The 18704-nt window shown below is 53.6% G+C and overlaps 1 protein-coding gene across 8 annotated transcripts; it reads left to right on the top strand.

Moving 5' to 3' along the window:
* The first annotated feature begins 21 nt into the window (after positions 1-21).
* On the top strand, positions 22-18189 carry CC2D1A (coiled-coil and C2 domain containing 1A). 8 transcript variants are annotated; one of them, XM_060007868.1, is made up of 30 exons: positions 22-289; positions 1248-1324; positions 1658-1793; positions 3400-3515; positions 3609-3674; positions 3935-4069; positions 4153-4387; positions 10090-10223; positions 10536-10608; positions 10787-10858; positions 10951-11081; positions 11161-11233; positions 11937-12070; positions 12439-12553; positions 12635-12807; positions 13499-13621; positions 13701-13759; positions 13851-13967; positions 15093-15166; positions 15242-15300; positions 15415-15466; positions 15557-15656; positions 15744-15834; positions 16138-16275; positions 16367-16431; positions 17003-17066; positions 17166-17292; positions 17367-17443; positions 17529-17576; positions 17660-18189. In XM_060007868.1, the coding sequence occupies exons 3-30, from the start codon at positions 1694-1696 to the stop codon at positions 17678-17680; spliced, it is 2772 nt and encodes a 923-aa protein (XP_059863851.1). In that variant the 5' UTR covers positions 22-289; positions 1248-1324; positions 1658-1693; the 3' UTR covers positions 17681-18189. The 8 variants fall into 8 exon arrangements, with proteins under 8 accessions (XP_059863851.1, XP_059863853.1, XP_059863849.1 ...); XM_060007870.1 differs by lacking the exon at positions 1248-1324 and having other exon boundaries at positions 31-154; positions 272-289; XM_060007869.1 differs by lacking the exon at positions 22-289 and adding an exon at positions 524-609.
* The last annotated feature ends 515 nt before the right edge of the window (positions 18190-18704 follow it).

Below are 18704 nucleotides of genomic sequence, written 5' to 3'. Positions count from 1 at the left end.
TGTAGTTTCAGTGCGGCGGGCCCTGCAAGTCGGGTGGCTGCGCTCGGGTTCCGCGGAGCCCAAGGGCCGAGGCGGAAGTGGGGCGGCCACCCGGGAGGCCGAGGGTGCGAGGTCGGCGGTTGCGGGGCGCCAGCGAGGGGCGTGGGATTCAGGAAGGGCTCGTGCGCGGCCATAGGCCCCGGGGGAGGCCAGGCCAGGGGTCCGGTGGTCCGAGTATCCAGCCTGGAAGATGCACAAGAGGAAGGGACCCTCGGGAACCCTGGGCCGAGGAGCCGCCACCGCCCGCCAGGTGAGTCTGTACCCCACGGCCCGGCCCAGGGGGCCCTTCCCACCCTTGTCACAAATTCAAGGGAGGGCCCCACCCCCAGGGGAGCCCGATCTTCACCCCAGGTGAGCCCCGGTCCCCGCCCCCCTGGTTAGGTTCGACTCCCAAAGTGCGGCCTATTGGCCCCGGCTCCCCAGCTTCTGGCGCCCCTCCCAGGTCTCAGGGCCACCTGTTGCCGCAGCAGCTCCAGTTCGGGAGGGGAAGGCCTCGGACCTGGCGTAAGAAAGGCAGTTACGGGTCTCCTGGCCTGAGCACTCGTGGAACCCTCGCATCAGCCTGGCCAGGTCAGACTCTTTTATCCCCATTGTACAGTTGAGGACACTGAGACCCAGAGAAGTGAAGACACCTGCCCAAGGTCATAAGGATTAACTGCTTGGCCAGAGCTAAGCACAAATCCAGAGCTGCTGCCATGAGCCCACAGAACTGTGGTTGGGCTCCTTCTCCCTCCCTCATTGCCTTTACCCCAGGCACTGGGAGAGTTTGATTTTTCTCAGCTTTGATGGAAGGAGCTCAGGCCATAACTTAGTGCCCAGGCATTACAGTCTGAGTGACGTGAAGTTCCCTCCTGGATTCTACACGTTGGACACTTGGCTCCACCACTCTAAGCCTCAGTTTCCTCATCTGTAAAATGGAGCCTCTAAGAGTCCTTATGTCACGGGATAGTTGCGAAAATTCATTGAGATAGCTTATGGAAAGTGCTAGAACATAGCACTCAATAAGTGTTGTCATCATCATTATTACTATTAGATGGAGACATATATGATTGCCAATATTTGGCCATTTTTGATCCAAAGAAAAGGGGTTAATTTTGTGTACTTCAACCTGATATTATCACATCATGGTTGGTCATTAACCAGGATAGGATAGGAAGACAGGTATGTTACACAGCAAAGCCCCCAATTCCAACTTCTACGTCGTCTAGGCTTCTATTTGCTCTTGACGCCTCCAACCTTCCTTCATGGCTCGCTCTGCCAAAGATGCTGGAAAGGAAAAACCAAGGTGTGCAGAGTGGCTTTGCCGTGGGGCAGGGTGTGGGGCCTTCCTTCCCCACTGACCTTGCCTAGCAGCACATCATGGGTGTGGGCTTAGAGCAGGCAGTTGGGTCTCTCTAGCTGCCCTTTGCCCCATGTTGATCTGTGCCAGAGAACCTGCCCACCTTGGGACATCTGTTGTATTCTGGGGCCTGTTCTGGCCTCCTGGCACTCCCCAGGGAAATGGCTTTCCCCAGCTCCGGGTTCCCTTCCTTCCAAGGGGACTCCAGGTCCATCATGGGTGCCTCGAGCTAGCTGGGGTGCATCCCAAGGTCTGACTGAACCCCCATTGTTCCCACAGCTGGGCCTACTAGTTGACCTCTCCCCAGACGGCCTGATGATCCCTGAGGACGGAGTTAACGATCAGGAACTGGAGGCTGAGTTCTTGGCTTTGGTGGGGGGCCAGCCCCAAGCCCTGGAGAAGCTTAAAGGCAAAGGTAAGACTCTGAACACACCCTGAACATTTTGTGAGCTCCCTCTGTGGGCGGGGCTTGGAGCTGGGCTCTGGGGCGATGGTGAAATGGAGACAGAGAAGGTGCCTGCCCTTCTGGCATCCACAGTCTGGGTAAGAGTTAAGCAATCAACTCTGGAGCCAGAATGAGGTTTCGAATCCCACCTTTGCAACTTACTGGCTGTGTGACTTGATGAATTCCAGCACCTGTGTGGGCCTCCGTTTCCCTGTTTGTAAAATGGGAATATGACCACACTTACATCACAGGAGTTAATCTTCTAGTGTTCATCAGGCACTTCACATAGGACGTGGCGTGCCCTCCAACCCACTGTTCCGTGACCGGGGCTGGGATGGGGAAGGCACAGAGCAATGGGGGAGACCTGTGAGCTGGACAGGGCTTCCTGGAGGAGGCACCTGCAGTAGGGAGGGCCAGGTGAAGAGTGGGGGACTGCTTCTGGGGGGTGGGTCACAGCACATGGAGAGGCCCTGGAGGAGATGGCAGGGGCCAGGGGACTCTGCAGTGGTCAGGTGGGGCTGGAGCTCGGGGCAGAAGGAGCCTTTACACTTTGTAGCTAATGCAGTTGATACTCGTTATTCATGGATTCTGAATTTGCGATTTCACCTACTAGCTTAAATTTATTTGTAACCCCCAAATCAGTGCTTGTAGTACTTTTGCAGTCTTTCACAGACGTGCACAGAGCTGCAGAAAACTTGTCTCCCGATGTGCACGTTCCCAGCTGAGGCGACACTCCGCCTTCTTGTCTCAGCGCATAAATAAGTATCCTTTCTTTGGTGTGTTCAGTGCCACATTTTTCTCTTTTTTGTGCTTTTTGTTGGTGATTCTGTGAATCCACGTGGCTCCCAAGCGTAGTGCTGAAGTGCTGTCTCCTGTTCCTAAGCGTGAGCAGGCTGGGATGTACCTTCTATATAAGCTTCATTCAGGCGTGACTTATAGTGCTGTTGGCCTCGAGTTCAATGTTAGTGAATCAACAGTATATATTAAATAAGGTGTCTTTAAATAGAAGCACACATAAGACAAGGTTGTGTATTGGCTGGGGGACAAAAGTGTGCCCAGAGGCTCACGGGAACCTCATGCTGTATTTCCTCCAGGGACAATGGTTCAGTATTTGCTCATTCCATGTCTGCGGCAACTGTATAGCACATGGATACTGCGGATAACCAGAATAACATGAACAACAAAATGCTGACAGTATGCTGTTCTAAGAGCTTCACTTACCTTTAGTCCCCACAAGCTACCTATGAGGGAGAGACTATTGTTGTCCCCATCCAACAGATGTGAAGACTAAGGCCCAGAGAGGTGAAGTGACTTGCCCAAGGTCCCGCAGTGAGAAAGTTGCAGATCTGGGGTTCCAACTCAGGCGGGATAAGGAAGAGATGAGACCAGAGAGATGGGCGGGGAGGGGGATCATGCCTAGCTGGCCCGAGGGCAATGGGGTGCCGTGAAGGGCCAGGAGGGGGACATGCTGCCCCACCGCCTACTACCCTATTTTTCGGGGCCGTGGGTGACCAGGACGGGAGGCTGGGGGCTCTTGAAGGATCCCGGTCCGGCTGGGGCCTCCCCCTGCCTCTAGGTCCCCTGCCCATGGAGGCCATTGAGAGGATGGCCAGCTTGTGCATGAGAGACCCGGACAAGGACGAGGAGGAGGGGACGGACGAGGAGGATGTGGAGGCTGATGATGACCTGCTGGTGAGCACCCGGAATGGGGCAGGGGACCTCCCTTCCGTTGCTGCCCCATCTGGCAGGCCCTCACGACTGGCCCCTGGCTGTGTGTCCCTGCAGGCGGAACTGAATGAGGTCCTTGGGGAGGAGCAGAAGGCTTTGGAGTCCCACCCTCCTGTGGCCCAGGTATACCTCCGAAGACACTGGTCCCTGAAGCCCAGGGTTCAAGGCCTTCCTCTTCCCCTCTCAGCCATGGGACCTCGCTCAGGTGGCGGGACACCACTGAGCCCCAGTTCTCTGCCCTGGGAAATGGGATGATGATTTCTGCCCCTTTGGGGTTAGGGTAGCAACATGCCTGGTATCCAGTAGGTACTCAACCAAGGAAGACGTCAGGGCGGGCCCGAGTGGGGTCACCGCCCAGACTGTGTGCTTGGCCCCTCCCGCAGCCAAAGGCCACAACGCCCAGCCCAGGATTGGAGGCCACCTTGCAGGAGAGGCTGGCCCTCTACCAGACAGCGATCGAAAGCGCCAGGCAAGCCGGAGATGGTGCCAAGATGCGGCGCTACGACCGGGGGCTTAAGGTGAGCGGGCAGACGGGAGGGTACTGGGACCTCATCACCCAGCTCCAGGCCCCTCCCAAACCCACATTCACATCTTCTCCCAGACGCTTGAAAACCTGCTGGCCTCCGTCCAGAAGGGGAAAGCCATTGATGAAGGGGACATCCCGCCGCCTGTGGCTGTGGGGAAGGGCCCAGTGGCTACGCCCAGCCACATCCCAGCACCCACCCAGCCGGTCCCTACGAACCCACCGGCCCCAGATCCCCGGGTCATCGTGGAGGGTCCTCCTTCAACTGCCCCAGCCTCATCCCTGGTCTCCGCTAAGCCCCAGCTGCCCTCAGGTAGGACAAGGACAGGGCTGGGCTGACGTGGGATGGGCCGGGTATTTATTCAGTGGTAGGGCCCTCTGCGGGGTTGCAGGCCCGACACCAATTGTTAGATATTTTTAATACCCTTCCCTCACCGGAGCCTACCTTCCAGGGGGGACATGAGCTCACAGAGAAGTTTTGTGTGTGTGGTGGCAGTAAAATATATTTAACAACACATTTGCTATTTAACCATGTTTCAATGTGCAATTGAGAGGCATTTGGCGTATTCACAATGTTGCTCAGTCATCACCTCTGTTTCCAAAACTTTTTCCTCACCCCAAACGGAAACTCTGTCTCCATTAAATGCTAACTCCCCATTCTCTCTCTCCCAGCCCCTAGTAACCTCCCTTCTACTTTCTGTCCCTGTGGGTTTGCCTCTGTAGACATTTCACGTAAGTGGGATCGTCCGTCCACTCTTTGCCCTCCTGTGTCCGGCTTCCTTCACTTAGCATAATGTTGCAGTGTATGTGTCAGAACTCCATTCCTTTCTATGACAGGGTAACATTCCCACACATAGGGTTTTGGGGGGTTTTTTTGTTTGTTTTTTACAGAAACACAACATTATTTTATTAGTCACTGTAATTTTAATCATGACCTCTTTATTTTTTTTCACATTGACAATGTTCAAAATCTCAAGACCTTTTAGGGTTTTTATAAAATTTTTGTATTGGAGCGTTGTTGATTTACAATGTTGTGTTAGTTTCAGCTGTACAGCAAAGTGAGTCAGTTTTGCATGTTAATATATCCACTCTCTTTTAGATTCTTTTCCCATATAGGCCATTACAGAGTATTGAGTAGAGTTCCCTGTGCTTTACAGGAGGTTCTTATTGGTTATCTATTTTATATATAGTAGTGTGTATATGTCAATCCCAATCTCCCAGTTTATCCCTCCCCCCCTCCCCCGCCTTACCCCTGGTAACCGTAAGTTTGTTTCCTACAACTGTGACTCAATTTCTGTTTTATAAATAGGTTCATTTGTACTCTTTTTTTAGATTCCACATATAACTGATATCATATGATATTTGTCCTCTGTCTGACTTACATCACTCAGTATGACAATCTCTAGGTCCATCCATGTCGCTGCAAATGGTGGTATTCTGTCCTTTTTTATGGCTGAGTAATATTCCATTGTATATATGTACCACATCTTCTTTTTTCTTTTTTTAAATTAATTAATTAATTAATTTATTTATTTTTGGCTGCGTTGGGTCTTTGTTGCTGCGTGCGTGCTTTCTCTAATTGTGGACGGGGGCTGCTCTTCATTGCAGTGTGTGGGCTTCTCATCGCGGTGGCTTCTCCTATTGTGGAGCATGGGCTCTAGGCCTCCGGGCTTCAGTAGTTGTGGCACGTGGGCTCAGTAGTTGTGGCTCGTGGGCTCTAGAGCACAGGCTCAGTAGTTGTGGTGCACAGGCTTAGTTGCTCCACAGCATGTGGGATCCTCCCAGATCAGGGCTTGAACCCATGTCCCTTGCATTGGCAGGCGGATTCTTAAGCACTGCGCCACCAGGGAAGTCCCTGTTCCACATCTTCTTGATCCATTCCTCTGTTGATGGACATTTAGGTTGCTTCCATGTCCTGGCTGTGGTAAATAGTGCTGCAATGAATGTTGGGGGTGCATGTATCCTTTTTTTTTTAATATCTTTATTGGAGTATAATTGCTTTACAATGTTTTGTTAGTTTCTGCTGTATAATAAAGTGAATCAGGGCTTCCCTGGTGGCGCAGTGGTTGAGAGTCCGCCTGCCGATGCAGGGGACACGGGTTCGTGCCCTGGTCTGGAAAGATCCCACATGCCGCGGAGCGGCTGGGCCCGTGAGCCATGGCCGCTGAGCCTGTGCATCCGGAGCCTGTGCTCCACAATGGGAGAGGCCACAACAGTGAGAGGCCCACGTACCGCAAAAAAATAAAATAAAATAAAAAATAAAATAAAATAAAGTGAATCAGCTATATGTATACATACATCCCCATATCCCCTCCCTTTTGCGTCTCCCTCCCACCCTCCCTATCCCACCCCTCTAGGCGGTCACAAAGCACCGAGCTGATCTCCCCGTGCCATGCGGCTGCTTCCCACTAGCTATCTGTTTTACATTTGGTAGTGTATATATGTCCATGCCACTCTCTCACTTCATCCCAGCTTCCCCTTCCCCTCCCCATGTCCTCAAGTCCATTCTCTACATCTGTGTCTTTATTCTTGTCCTGCCGCTACGTTCTTCAGAACCATTTTTTTAGATTCTGTATATATGTGTTAGCACACGGTATTTGTTTTTCTCTTCCTGACTTACTTCACCCTGTAGCATGTATCCTTCAAATTATGGTTTTCTCCGGATGTACGCCCAGGAGTAGGATTGCTGGGTCATATGGCAGCTCTATTTTTAGTTTTTTAAGGAACCTCCATACTGTTCTCCATAGTGGCTGTACCAGTTTACATTTCCACCAGCAGTGTAGGAGGGTTCCCTTTTCTCCACACCCTCTCCAGCATTTACTGTTTGTAGATTTTTTGATTCCCACGCATAGGGTTTTGAGTGAATAATTCCCAAGCCCTCAGCTTGTCTGTCTTTCCTATAAAACTCACCTGCTGGAGGACGCACCTCCCAAGAAGTTTCTTTCCCCCAACCTCCCTTCTCCCCCTTTAGGGAAGGAACATGGGGATCTGCCCCAGGGGCAAACGCTGCCCTGGTGGGAACCAAAGAGATACTTGAAACACTGGCCTGGGGTTCAGAAAGTGAACCCCTGGTCTCTAAATCCTTCTGCAGCCAGGCTGGTTTCTAAGCTTTTGTTTTTGGCAAAGTTCAAGGATGACTATCAGAAATCATCACCTGAGATTCTCAACTGAAATCATCAACAATTTTTCATACTGGAGTTTTTGGTATGTAGCTGGGCAGGGGCTCTGAGAATCACGTGACGTCACAATAATAAGACTATCTCTTCTATTTGTCGATGTGAAGCAGGTTTCTCTACATATTAAAAACAAAAAAGGAAAGTAGGAAAAGAATAAACAAGGAAACAGAGATAAATGTTAGGAGGTGGACCCAGCCACCGCCATGTCAGCAAGAGCTGCCTTGCCAATAAAATTTTACTCTTAGTATATAAAAATTATTTGTCAAAAAAGCTCAATATATTTAGGCTTTGCTCAATTTCGTGCTGATAATAATTGTAACAGTAATTCTATCCTGGAAGAGAAATTCTTTAACACAGAGACTTGCGATGGCAGGAAACAAAGCCAATCACATGTCAAGGTGTTGGGGAGAGGGGCAGATAAATTAGGAGTTCGGGTTTAACAGATACACACTACTATATAGAAAATAGAAAATAGGAAAACAACAAAAACCTACTGTATAACGCAGGGAACTGTACTCGGTATCTTGTAATAACCTATAATGGAAAAGAATCTGAAAAAGAATAAATAAATAAATATATATAACTACCTGAATCAGTTTGCTGTGCACCTGAAACTAACACAACGTAGTAAATTCATTATACCTCAATTTTAAAAAAACGTTAAGGTGTTTTAGACACCTCTTCAGACAAGTCCTCCAAAACTAAAGCAGTGGGTCCAGTTGTCAGTCTGAAAAAGTACAATGCATGCTGTTTTTCAGGTGTTTCTAGGATTTCTGGACACTGGGTAGTGTATCTATTGTATTTTTTTTTATATACTGACAATTGTACCTATTGCTTTCAATTTAGGGATACTTCCCCTAAAAACTGAGCATATTGTTTGAAACTGTAACTAACATACTGTTTAATAAGCCATTTAATCCTGTTTCCCAACTTTGCCGATACAGTGCCTAGATGTACATTTAAATGTACGATGGGGTTGTCAAAAAAAGCCTTTCAAGTACCCACATATATCATGTTAGGATGCAGTTCTGCGGGAGACGTGGATGTAAATAAGGGAAGATCTGAAATTCCCGAGTGCTAAATGTGAACCCTGGCATATATTTAAATAGTAAATGTTGGTGTATAGTCAAAAGAATATCTGAAATTCCTGATTGCTAAATGTGAACCCTGACATATATTTAAATAGTAAATGTTGGTTTGTGTTGTTTCAACCCACTGACTTTGCAGTAATTTGTTACAGCAGCAACGGGAAACTAATAAAATAGCAAAAAATAATTTTTACCTTTTTCTGTATATTTTTCCCCAGTCAGTTTTAACTTTGCTATTTTTTATATAAGAAATTAAAAATTTTTACGGAGCAAAAATATATATATATATATATATATATATATATGTATAGTAAATGTTGGTATATAGTCAAAAGAATTGAAAGCAGGGACGTGGAAAGGTATTTGTACACTTGTGTTCTTAGCAGTATTATCCACAATAGCCAAAAGGTAGAAGAAACTTGGTGTTTATTGACGGATACAGGCACACCTCGTTTTTTCTAGTTTTTGCTTTATTGTGATTCAGATATTGTGGTGTTTTACAAACTGAAGGGTGGTGGCAACCGCGCTTTGAGCTAGTCTATTGGCGCCATTTTTCCAACAGCATTTACTCACTTTGTGTCTCTCTGTCACATTTTGGCAATTCTCACAGTATTTCAGACTTTTTCATTATTATTATATTTGTTATGGGGGTCTGTGATCAGTGATCTCTGATGTGACTGCTACAATTTGCTAAAGGCTCTGTTGGTAGTTAGCATTTTTTAACAATAAAATATTTTTATACTAAAGTATGTACGTTGGTTTTTTAGACATAATTCTATTGTACACTTAATAGACTACGGTATAGTGTAGTAACTTTTACATGCACTGGGACACCAAAAAACTGAGTGACTCACTTTATTACGGTATTTACTTTATTGCGGTGGTCCGGAACCAAACCCGAAATATCTCAGAGGTATGCTTGTAAATAGATAAACAGATGTGGTCCATTCATGCAATGGAATAATATTCACCCTTAAAAAGGAAGGAAATTCTGACACATGCTACAACATGGATGAACCTTGAGGACATTATGCTGAGTGAAAGAAGCCAGTCACAGAAGGACAAATACTGTGTGATTCCACTTATAGGAGGTCCCTAAAGGAGTCAAATTTGTAGAGACAGAAAGTAGAATGGTGGGTGCCAGGGGCTCGGGGAGAGGGGATAGGGAGTTAGTGTTTATGGGGACAGAGTTTCAGTTGGGGAAGATGAAAGAGTTCTGGAGATGGACGGTGGTGGATGTTGCCCAACAATGTGAACGTGCTTAATACCACTGAACTGTACACTCAAAAAGGGTTAAGATGGTAAATTTTATGTTGTGTGTATTTTACCACAGTTTGAAAAAATAAAAAGGGAATATTGGTGAGTTTCAAATCACCATAGTAGTTAGGATACATTTGATTTAAAAGAGTGGTGTGATGGTTTTCTTTACCAAATGTCAATATTTGGAGACACTGGAAATGACAACCCTTCCTACTTTTTCAACTTAAAATGAAAAGTTTTCGATGTCAACTTAAAAATGTGTAAGGATACATAAAGTTTTCCAGAATTCTCTTGGGGGCAAAACAGCAATGGCTCCAGAGACTGACAGTCGTGCGGTTGCGTCCCCACCATGTCATCTTCAGGCTGTGTGACCTTGGGGAGGCAGTATCCCCTCTCTGAGCCTTAATTCTCAAATCTATAAGGTGGGCCTAAGAACAGTCTTTGTTGTGAGAATTAAGTAGAAATGGTTTGCGTGCTGTTCCCCCTCCCAGGTCCCTGCAGCCCAGGACCTCCCAGGTCCCTGGCCCAGTTGCAGAGCCGCCAGCGCGAGTACAGGCTGGCCGCCCTCCGCGCCAAGCAGCAGGGAGATACCGTCACTGCCGCAAGACACTTCCGCGTGGCCAAGGTGTGCCCAGACTGACGGACAGGGTCGGAGGGAGAGGACAGGATGCTCCTGACATTGCATGATGGCAAAGAACAGGGGCTCTGGAGTCAGAGTTAAATCCTGGTCACTCCGTAGCTGTAGTTTGCTGCACCTCTTGAAGGCTCAGTTTACCCTCTCTGTGAAATGGGCATAAGTGTCTGGAAGAGGCTTGAGCAAGTTGCTGCAAAGGAAGGGACAGAGCGGGGAGTCCTCTGTTGTGGGCAGGGCATAGAGACTCCCCTCAGGGTCATGGCCTCCAGCTGCAGCCTCTTCCCCTGATCTTCCTTTTCCCAGAGCTTTGACGCTGTCTTGGAGGCCCTGAGCCGCGGGGAGCGTGTGGACCTGTCACGCCTGCCCCCTCCACCTGGTGAGGACCCCACCCTGCCCACCCTCCAGGACTGCTGGAGGCCTCCACAAAGTTCTTTCTAATACTGCCGCCCCTGTTGGTCAGGCCCAGGGACCCCACCTTCAGGCCAGGCCAGCCTGGTGGGGGAAAGGGCGGCCACAAGCAAGCCCCCCATTGGACTGGACCTCTCTGCCCCCAGACCAGCTGCCCCCAGACCCACCATCACTGCCACCACAGCCTCCAACTCCTGCCGTCGTGCCCTCCATGCCAGGTAGGCTTCTGGGACCCTGTGGGGTGGGCCAGCCAGAGCAAGACAGTCTCCCCGACCCTAGACTCTTAACTCTATCCCCTGGTCTGGCCCAGAGGTTCCTGCACCCCCAAGGACTCTCCTGGAGGCGCTGGAGCAGCGGATGGAGCGGTACTGTGTGGCCGCGGCTCAGGCGAAGACCAAGGGGGACCAGCGGAAGGCTCGCATGCACGAGCGCATTGTTAAGGTGTGTGGAGACCAGGTGGGCGAGTTGGCAGCCCCTCGAAACCTTGCCCAGGAAGCCCTAACACCTACGTTCCCTGCAGCAATACCAAGATGCCATCCGAGCCCACAAGGCTGGCCGAGCCGTGGATGTGGCCGAGCTGCCTGTGCCCCCAGGTAGGCCCCACCCCCGGCCCCTACCCCTCTAACCTCTGAGCCTTTGCAGATGCTATTCCTTCTGACTCTGCAGTCTCAGGGAGCCGATGGCTTGCACATTCAGAAATTCTGCAAGCTTGTTAGACGATTGGTAGCTTAAAATCGGTCACAATGGGAGAGTTTATACCACGGAAATTGGGAAACAATAAAAATCAGGAGGTTTTATTTGGAGAGCCTGTTCACCAGCCCACCACTGCCTGCTCCCTCCCTTTCTTCTTTGCTTTTGACTCAACTCCTTCCTAGTCATCAGCTCTCAGTTTTACAGATACCTGCTCAGCCTCCCATCAGCCCCCCAGTGGGTAGGAGGCATCCTCTGGGATCTCAGAGCTGCCTGTGTGTCCCCCATGAGAGCAATTATGTGTCTGCACCTTGGTCCCGTGGGAGAACCTCCAGGCCCAAGACTACCTCTTAACGCCCAGCACACTACCTCACACAGTGCTTGCTTTTTGGAGTCTGGTCGAGGCCCAGCCGGGGTCAGGCAAGAGGAAGGGCAGGCAAGAGGGAGGTTGGAATGGTCTGGCAATCTCCACCCAACCAGCAGCATCTCCTTTCTTACATGCAAAGTAGATTCAATGGCCTGAGGCTCCTTATGGGGGAGGAACCTGAGTCTCCACCATCATGGTGTTGGCCCCCGCTCCTGATTGGGTCCCAACTGGCCGCCCAGGCTTTCCCCCGATCCAGGGCCTGGAGGCCACCGAGCCCACCCAACAGAGCCTGGTGGGCATCCTCGAGACTGCCGTGAAGCTGGCCAACCAGGATGAAGGCCCAGAGGACGAAGACGATGAGGAGCCTAAGAAGGTGTGAGGGGCCGGGGCCTTGGGGCGAGGCCAGGGAGTGGCAGCAAAGCCAAGCCCCAGCAGTCCTGGCCTTGAGCCAGAAAGACCCGGCAACACAGCCGGCCCTGCTGCCTTCTGGCTGTGTGGCCATTGGGCAAGTCGTTTTGCTCTCCGACCCTCGGGCTCCTCCTCTGTAAACTGAGCACAGTAATAGTCCCTACCTCCCAGGGCTGTTGCAAAGATTCAGTGTGAACAAGATCATATGTTGTGTTCAGTGCTGAGGAAACAGAAACTAAGACGGTCAGTGTTGTCAGTGTCGGGCCCTGACCCTTTGGGGAGTGGACTCATCACAGGTGCTGGGAAAGCTCTGACTTCCTCTCTATCCCTCAGCAGCTCAACAGCCCTGCAGCCCCCACAGCCCAGCCCAAAGCCCCACCTTCAAAGGCACCCCAGTCAGGATCTGCCCCAGCAGCCAAAGCGGCCCCCAAAGGCACATCCACCAGAGGTAGGTACACCTGCCCCACCTGGGCTGCCTGTTGCCTGGCCGTGGGTTGGGCAGCACCCGCAGACACCCCTGTGCCCACAGCCCAGCAGCAGCTGGCCTTCCTGGAGGGCCGCAGGAAGCAGCTCCTGCAGGCGGCGCTGCGAGCCAAGCAGAAGAATGACGTGGAGGGCGCCAAGATGCACCTGCGCCAGGCCAAGGGGCTGGAGCCCATGCTGGAGGCCTCACGCAACGGGCTGCCCGTGGACATCACCAAGGTGAGCCCTCTAGGCCTGCTGGACCTTCCCAAGCACTCACCCTTCAAGCTCATGCTGCTTAGCAGCCATGTGACTTGGAGTGTATTAGTCAGCAACCAGGTTAAGCCGCTGAAACAAATAGGCCTCCCCAAGACAGTGGCTGAAACAAGACAGACATTTATGTTTCTTGCATGTAGCATTCAGGGCATTCTGGTCTCTAAAAGACAAAGCCCTTCAGGGCCCAGGTTCTTTTATCTTGTTGCTCTGCCACACCCTAGGTCTTGTCCACATGGTCAAAGTGGTTTGACGCCTTGTCTGCATCCCAGCTATGAGAAGTTACATGGAGTTGCCATCACTTCTGCTTGCCTCCCATTGGCCAGAGCTCAGTCACATGGCCACCCCTAGCTGCAGCAGAGACTGGGACATGTAGTCTCTTGCTGTGCGCCCAGGCAGGACTCCATTACTAGGGAAGAGGGGGTGGGGATCAGACTTGGAGGAAAATGGATAACAGATTCTGCCATTTGGGGCAGGACCATCCACTTCCCTTTGAGCATTACTTTTCTCCTTGGGAAAGAAGGAAGAACAGGGGCAGGGGATGAAGCCATAGTCAGGGAAGGCCTCTTTAAGGAGGGGTGACGTTTCGGCAGAGACCCGGGTGGGCCTGCTCCTTGCTGACCAGCGGACCCTACCTCATGAGCCTCGTCCTCCCCAGGTGCCACCCGCCCCTGTCAACAAGGACGACTTCGCCCTGGTCCAGCGGCCCGGCCCAGGTCTGTCTCAGGAGTCTGTCCGGCGCTACGGTGAACTCACCAAACTCATAAGGCAGCAGCACGAGGTGAAGGGGGATTCCCCACCCAAGTCACTACAAGGGCATGGGCCCCCAGCCCTCCCCTCACTTTCTTCTGCTCCCCCAGATGTGCCTGAACCACTCTAACCAGTTCACCCACCTGGGCAACATCGCCGAAACCAGCAAGTAAGAGGCCCCGCCCCCATCCCCACCAGACATCTGCACCCCCAGCCTGCCCCTGGGACCCGGGACCTGAGCAGGGCCCTCTTGCCGGCAGATTTGAGAAGCTGGCGGAGGACTGTAAGCGGAGCATGGAGACTCTGAAGCAGGCCTTTGCCCGGGGTCTCCCCACACCCACTGCTCGCTTTGAGCAGAGAACCTTCAGCGTCATCAAGTAAGGCCCCTGAGACCCCCCCCCCAGCCCTTTGGAGAGGGGTTTGTGCGCCCCGGAAGCCAGGATTTGCCTCTGGAGTAGAGTTTGGGGAGCTGGTGGGAGCACAGTGTGTGCAAGGGTCCTGAGGCAGACGTGACGCGCGAGTGAAGGACGGCGATAGGGTGTTGACAGTGACACATTTGGAAATGGGGATGATCTAGTGACTGTAGACATGTGCCTGGTCCCAAAGGCCTGGGCAAGCCCGTGGGATGGTGATCTTGGTTCTGCTCCTGTTAAGTCTTCTTACACCCCAGGGAGTTGGGATTGTTTTTTCCCACTTGTAGATGACATTAGGTGCAGCCACTGGGATAACCTAAGATCCCCATCTAGGATAACCCACACCCCTTACCCCGGCTGCCCTACATCTGCACAGCCTGGCTCCCTATCACTTCAACTCCTCCCACTGTCCCCACTTCACTCACTTTCTGCCACATAGACCTCTTTTTGGTCAATCAGACACACCAGCCGTGTTTCCACTCAGGGCCTTTGCACCAGCTATATTTCCTCTGCTCAGACTCTCTCATGCAGGTTACCATGTAGCGGCCTCTTCTTGACACTCAGAGTCACCTGTGATGTTACCTCCCCTGAGAGGCCCTCCCTGATCACTCTGTCTAAAGCAGCCCCTTCTGAGCACACTCCACTCTCTCTCCCCTGTTTTAATTCTCTGCAGAGTTGTTGTTGTTTTATTTGCTTATTTATGTGTTCATGGGTCATCTGTCCACTCAGCTAGCCCCGGTTCCACGAGCAAAGGCATGGGGTCTGCCTCGTTTACTTCTGTGTCCCCAGCAGTGAAGACACTGGCTGGCATATAGTAGATGCTCAAGAAATACTGTCAAAGAAAGAGAAGGTCCCACAGCAGCTAGGGCCACTGGCTGGTGCAGAGTAAGTCCCAAATAAATATATGCAGAGTGGAGAAAGGACTCAAAAGGTAGCCAGTGGTGGACCTGGATAGAGAATTCTAGTCTGTCTGGTCCTAAAACTCAAGCCTAGGCGCTGAGACACCCCTAAGAGACTGGGGGGAGGGCAGAGAAGGCGGGCAGGCAGTGGCACTGAGGTGCCTCTGTCTCTTGCCCGCCCTCCTGGAAGGATCTTCCCTGACCTCAGCAGCAACGACATGCTCCTGTTCATTGTGAAGGGCATCAACTTGCCCACACCCCCAGGTGAGGGGGCGTCAGGCAGGGGTGGGGCCGTGGGGTCCACCCCTCTGCCCAGCTCTGACCCTCATCTGCCCACAGGGCTGTCCCCCGGTGACCTGGATGTCTTTGTTCGGTTCGACTTCCCCTATCCCAATGTGGTATGTGGGGAGCTGAGGAGGGACGGGCTCAAGCCCCATCAGGCCCGGGGGTGAGTCTGGCCGGGGTTCAAGGGTAGGCGCCCCTGAGCTTTTTCGCTTCCTGTCTGGTCACAGGAAGAAGCTCAGAAGGACAAGACCAGTGTGATCAAGAACACAGACTCGCCTGGTGAGCCTTGGGCGGGAGGCAGCCCTCCTCAGAAAGCCCATGAGACCACAGCCTGACCCCTCCCTCCTCCCTCCCTCCTTCCCTGGGCAGAGTTCAAGGAGCAGTTCAAACTCTGCATCAACCGCAGCCACCGTGGCTTCCGAAGGGCCATCCAGACCAAAGGCATCAAGTTCGAAGTGGTCCACAAGGGGTAAGCTGGGGCCACAGGCGCTGCATGGGCTCTAGAAGAGGGGGAGCTCCCCTGGGCCGACCGTCCTGTCCCCTCTCACACACACAGGGGGCTGTTCAAGACCGACCGGGTCCTGGGCACAGCCCAGCTGAAACTGGACGCCTTGGAGACAGCATGCGAGGTCCGGGAGATCCTCGAGGTGAGAGGTGGACATTCGTCTGACCGCTCCGGTGTGGCCGTGCCGCTCATGAACACCACCCAGGTGCTCCCTGCCCTGAGCCCCCAAGGGTCCCCTCTGCTGGCCCAGCCCGGCCCCGGGAGTCCCAGACCTCCCTGCTACCCGGCCTTAAATACCCTCAGCACCCTGCTCCTTTATGAGCAGCTGATGTGTCAGCCGTACCCACGGACTCGTGTTTTGGAAACTGCTTTGGTCTCCCTGAGCCCAGCCCTGAGCCTCCAGCCGCTGCCTGCTTCCTAACAGGCTCCCCTCACTCCCACCCAGGTCCTGGATGGTCGCAGGCCCACAGGGGGGCGGCTGGAGGTGATGGTTCGGATCCGGGAGCCACTGACGGCCCAGCAGTTGGAGACGACAACTGAGAGGTGGCTGGTCATCGACCCCGTGCCAGCAGCTGTGCCCACAGTGAGACCCCTGCCCATCGGCAGCCCCAGGGAAGGAGGGAGGCTTGGTTCAAGGGGACCGAGACTCACAAGACTGGTTCTGTCCTCTGAAGCAGGTTGCTGGGCCCAAAGCGAAAGCCCCTCCCGTGCCTGCTCCTATGAGGGAGCCGGGGAACAGGTAGGTGGCTGGGCCCGGCTGTGCTGGAGAGAACCCCCTTCTGCTTATCTCAGCCTATCCTGGACCACTTCCCATCAGGCACAGATTGGAGCATGTCTCTCCCCTGCTCCAAGACCTTTCCTGGCTTCTCTTCTCCTGGAGCGTCTAGTTTAAACTCCTCAGCTTGATCTTTAAGACCTTTTGTGATCTCCGTCAATATGTCCAGCCTTCTCTCTCCCCACTTCCTCCTGTTGGTTCATGGATACACTTAGTTTTCACTGACCTCTGGGCTTCTCTGTGTTACAATGTCCTGAGCACCCCTATCCCCACACTATCTCCTTGTTTCTCTGCCCAACTCTGGCTCCTTTGAGTCCCAGCCTGGCTCTCACCTCCTCCAGGAAGCCCTCCCTGACACCTGGCGTCACAGTTGCCTGGGTGTACAACCATTGTCCCTATTAGGTTGTGGACTCGGCAACACAGGGGTGGGCCTGGCTTGTCTCCCGCTGTTCCCCAGTGCCCAGTGTGTCTGTTGAATTAATGGGGTCGGGGGTGGGAGATCCCTGCAGCGCCTCACCCTTCCTCAACCCCATAGATCAGCCCGGCCCCTGCATAGTCTCAGTGTGCTGGCCTTCGACCTAGAGCGTCTGGAGCGGAAGGTGGGTACCCATCCTGCAGGGCTCAGTGGGGCAGGATTGGGGGTCTGCAGGCCCGGGCACGGCCCTCACAACTCCCTCTGCACCCACCCCCCGCCCCAGATCCTGGCCTTGAGGCAGGCACGGCGGCCAGTGCCCCCCGAGGTGGCTCAGCAGTACCAGGACATCATACAGCGCAGCCAGTGGCAGAGGGCACAGCTGGAGCAGGGGGGCCCCGGCATCCGGCGGGGTAGGATCTCAGGGATGAGTATGTGGGGGAGGGGCGGGGCAGGGGGCCCCATCGTGACCGCCTCCCTCCCTCAGAGTACATGGCCCAGCTGGAGCGGCAACTGCAGTTCTACACAGAGGCCGCCCGGCGCCTGGGCAACGATGGCAGCAGGGTGAGCTGTGGGCGGGCCGGGTGGGCGGGCATCGGGGGGCCGGGGCTGCCAGGGGCTGCCCACTGACCTCCTGTTGACCCCTCAGGAGGCTGCCAAGGAGGCACTGTATAGACGGAACCTGGTCGAGAGTGAGGTGAGAGGCTTGGGTATTGGGGACGGGGTGGGCAGCTGTGGCCATGTCCCCTCCACCCTGACCTCGGCGGCCTCTCCCCTCAGCTGCAGCAGCTCCGCAGGTGAGGGGCCGAAGGGGCGGGCGGCCCCTGGAGAGCCGGGAGCGGGCCCAAGGCCCCGGCGCTGGGAGGAGCTAACGCGGCCACAGCCTCAGACCAGACAATCAGACAATCAGAGGACAATCGGCTCTGGATGGACACGTTCCCCCGGCTGGGCCCACCTGGCCCGACTGGAGCCTCCCTGGCAGGGGACGTTGCGGGCGCCAGCCTGTGTGTGCCCCTTACCTAGGCCTGGCCGGGTGGGCCCCAGAGAGTCCGTTTGCACAGCCCAGGGGTGTGCGGCCCCTTGCCTGCCTCCGAGGTGGGAGGGCGGCTAGGACCAAACCTCAAGGGCCCCTGCAAGCACTTTAGTTCCAGCCCGTCCCCAGCCTTAACCCTGATGCCCACCCACACCCCAAAGAAGCCACTGAGGCCAGCCAGAGCCCAGCTGGCTCCCCAGAGGGTTGCCCTGGCCCAGCTGGGCCCCCAGGGCTGACACACGGAATAAACAGCCAGGGCCCTACCTGGCTCACTCTGTCCTGCCTTTGTTTCTTGCTCCTGCCCTCAGTGCCTGGGCTGGGTCTCCTTCACGGCTCCCCTGGGGGCTGATGGAGAGGTACCTGCGAGAGGAGCAGGCTGGCAGGGGGTGTGCCCGTGAAGGATGTGTGCTCCGTGCACACTTGCTGCGAGGACGTGTGTGAAGGCCTGTGCACGTGTCCTGAGCGTCTGTGGCCCACCTGGGGGCATCCGCGAGTGTCTCTTCAGCTGGTGGCCTTGGGCGTATCTGGGTTTACACGTGTGGTCAGGTCATACGTGGTGGTGCCTGGTGACCCGTGTGTGTCTCAGGGCCTTGACAGCCAGCCCTGCCGCTCACTGGCCGCAGGACCTGGGCCAAATTGCCTGACCCACTTAGCATCCCAGAGCTTCAGCTGCTTCTGCTGGACGCAGGGAAGACGAGAGCCCCTCCCACAAGCTGAAGGGCACCTGGCCGGTGGTGAACACTTGAAAGGGCTAGGCTTTGTTGTTGGCTGCACTGTGTGGCGTGTGGGATC

Source organism: Delphinus delphis, chromosome 3, assembly GCF_949987515.2.
Source record: "Delphinus delphis chromosome 3, mDelDel1.2, whole genome shotgun sequence".
Taxonomy (NCBI): domain Eukaryota; kingdom Metazoa; phylum Chordata; class Mammalia; order Artiodactyla; family Delphinidae; genus Delphinus; species Delphinus delphis.
Note: the sequence above shows the minus strand (reverse complement) of the source record. Positions and strands in the feature narration are given on the sequence as shown.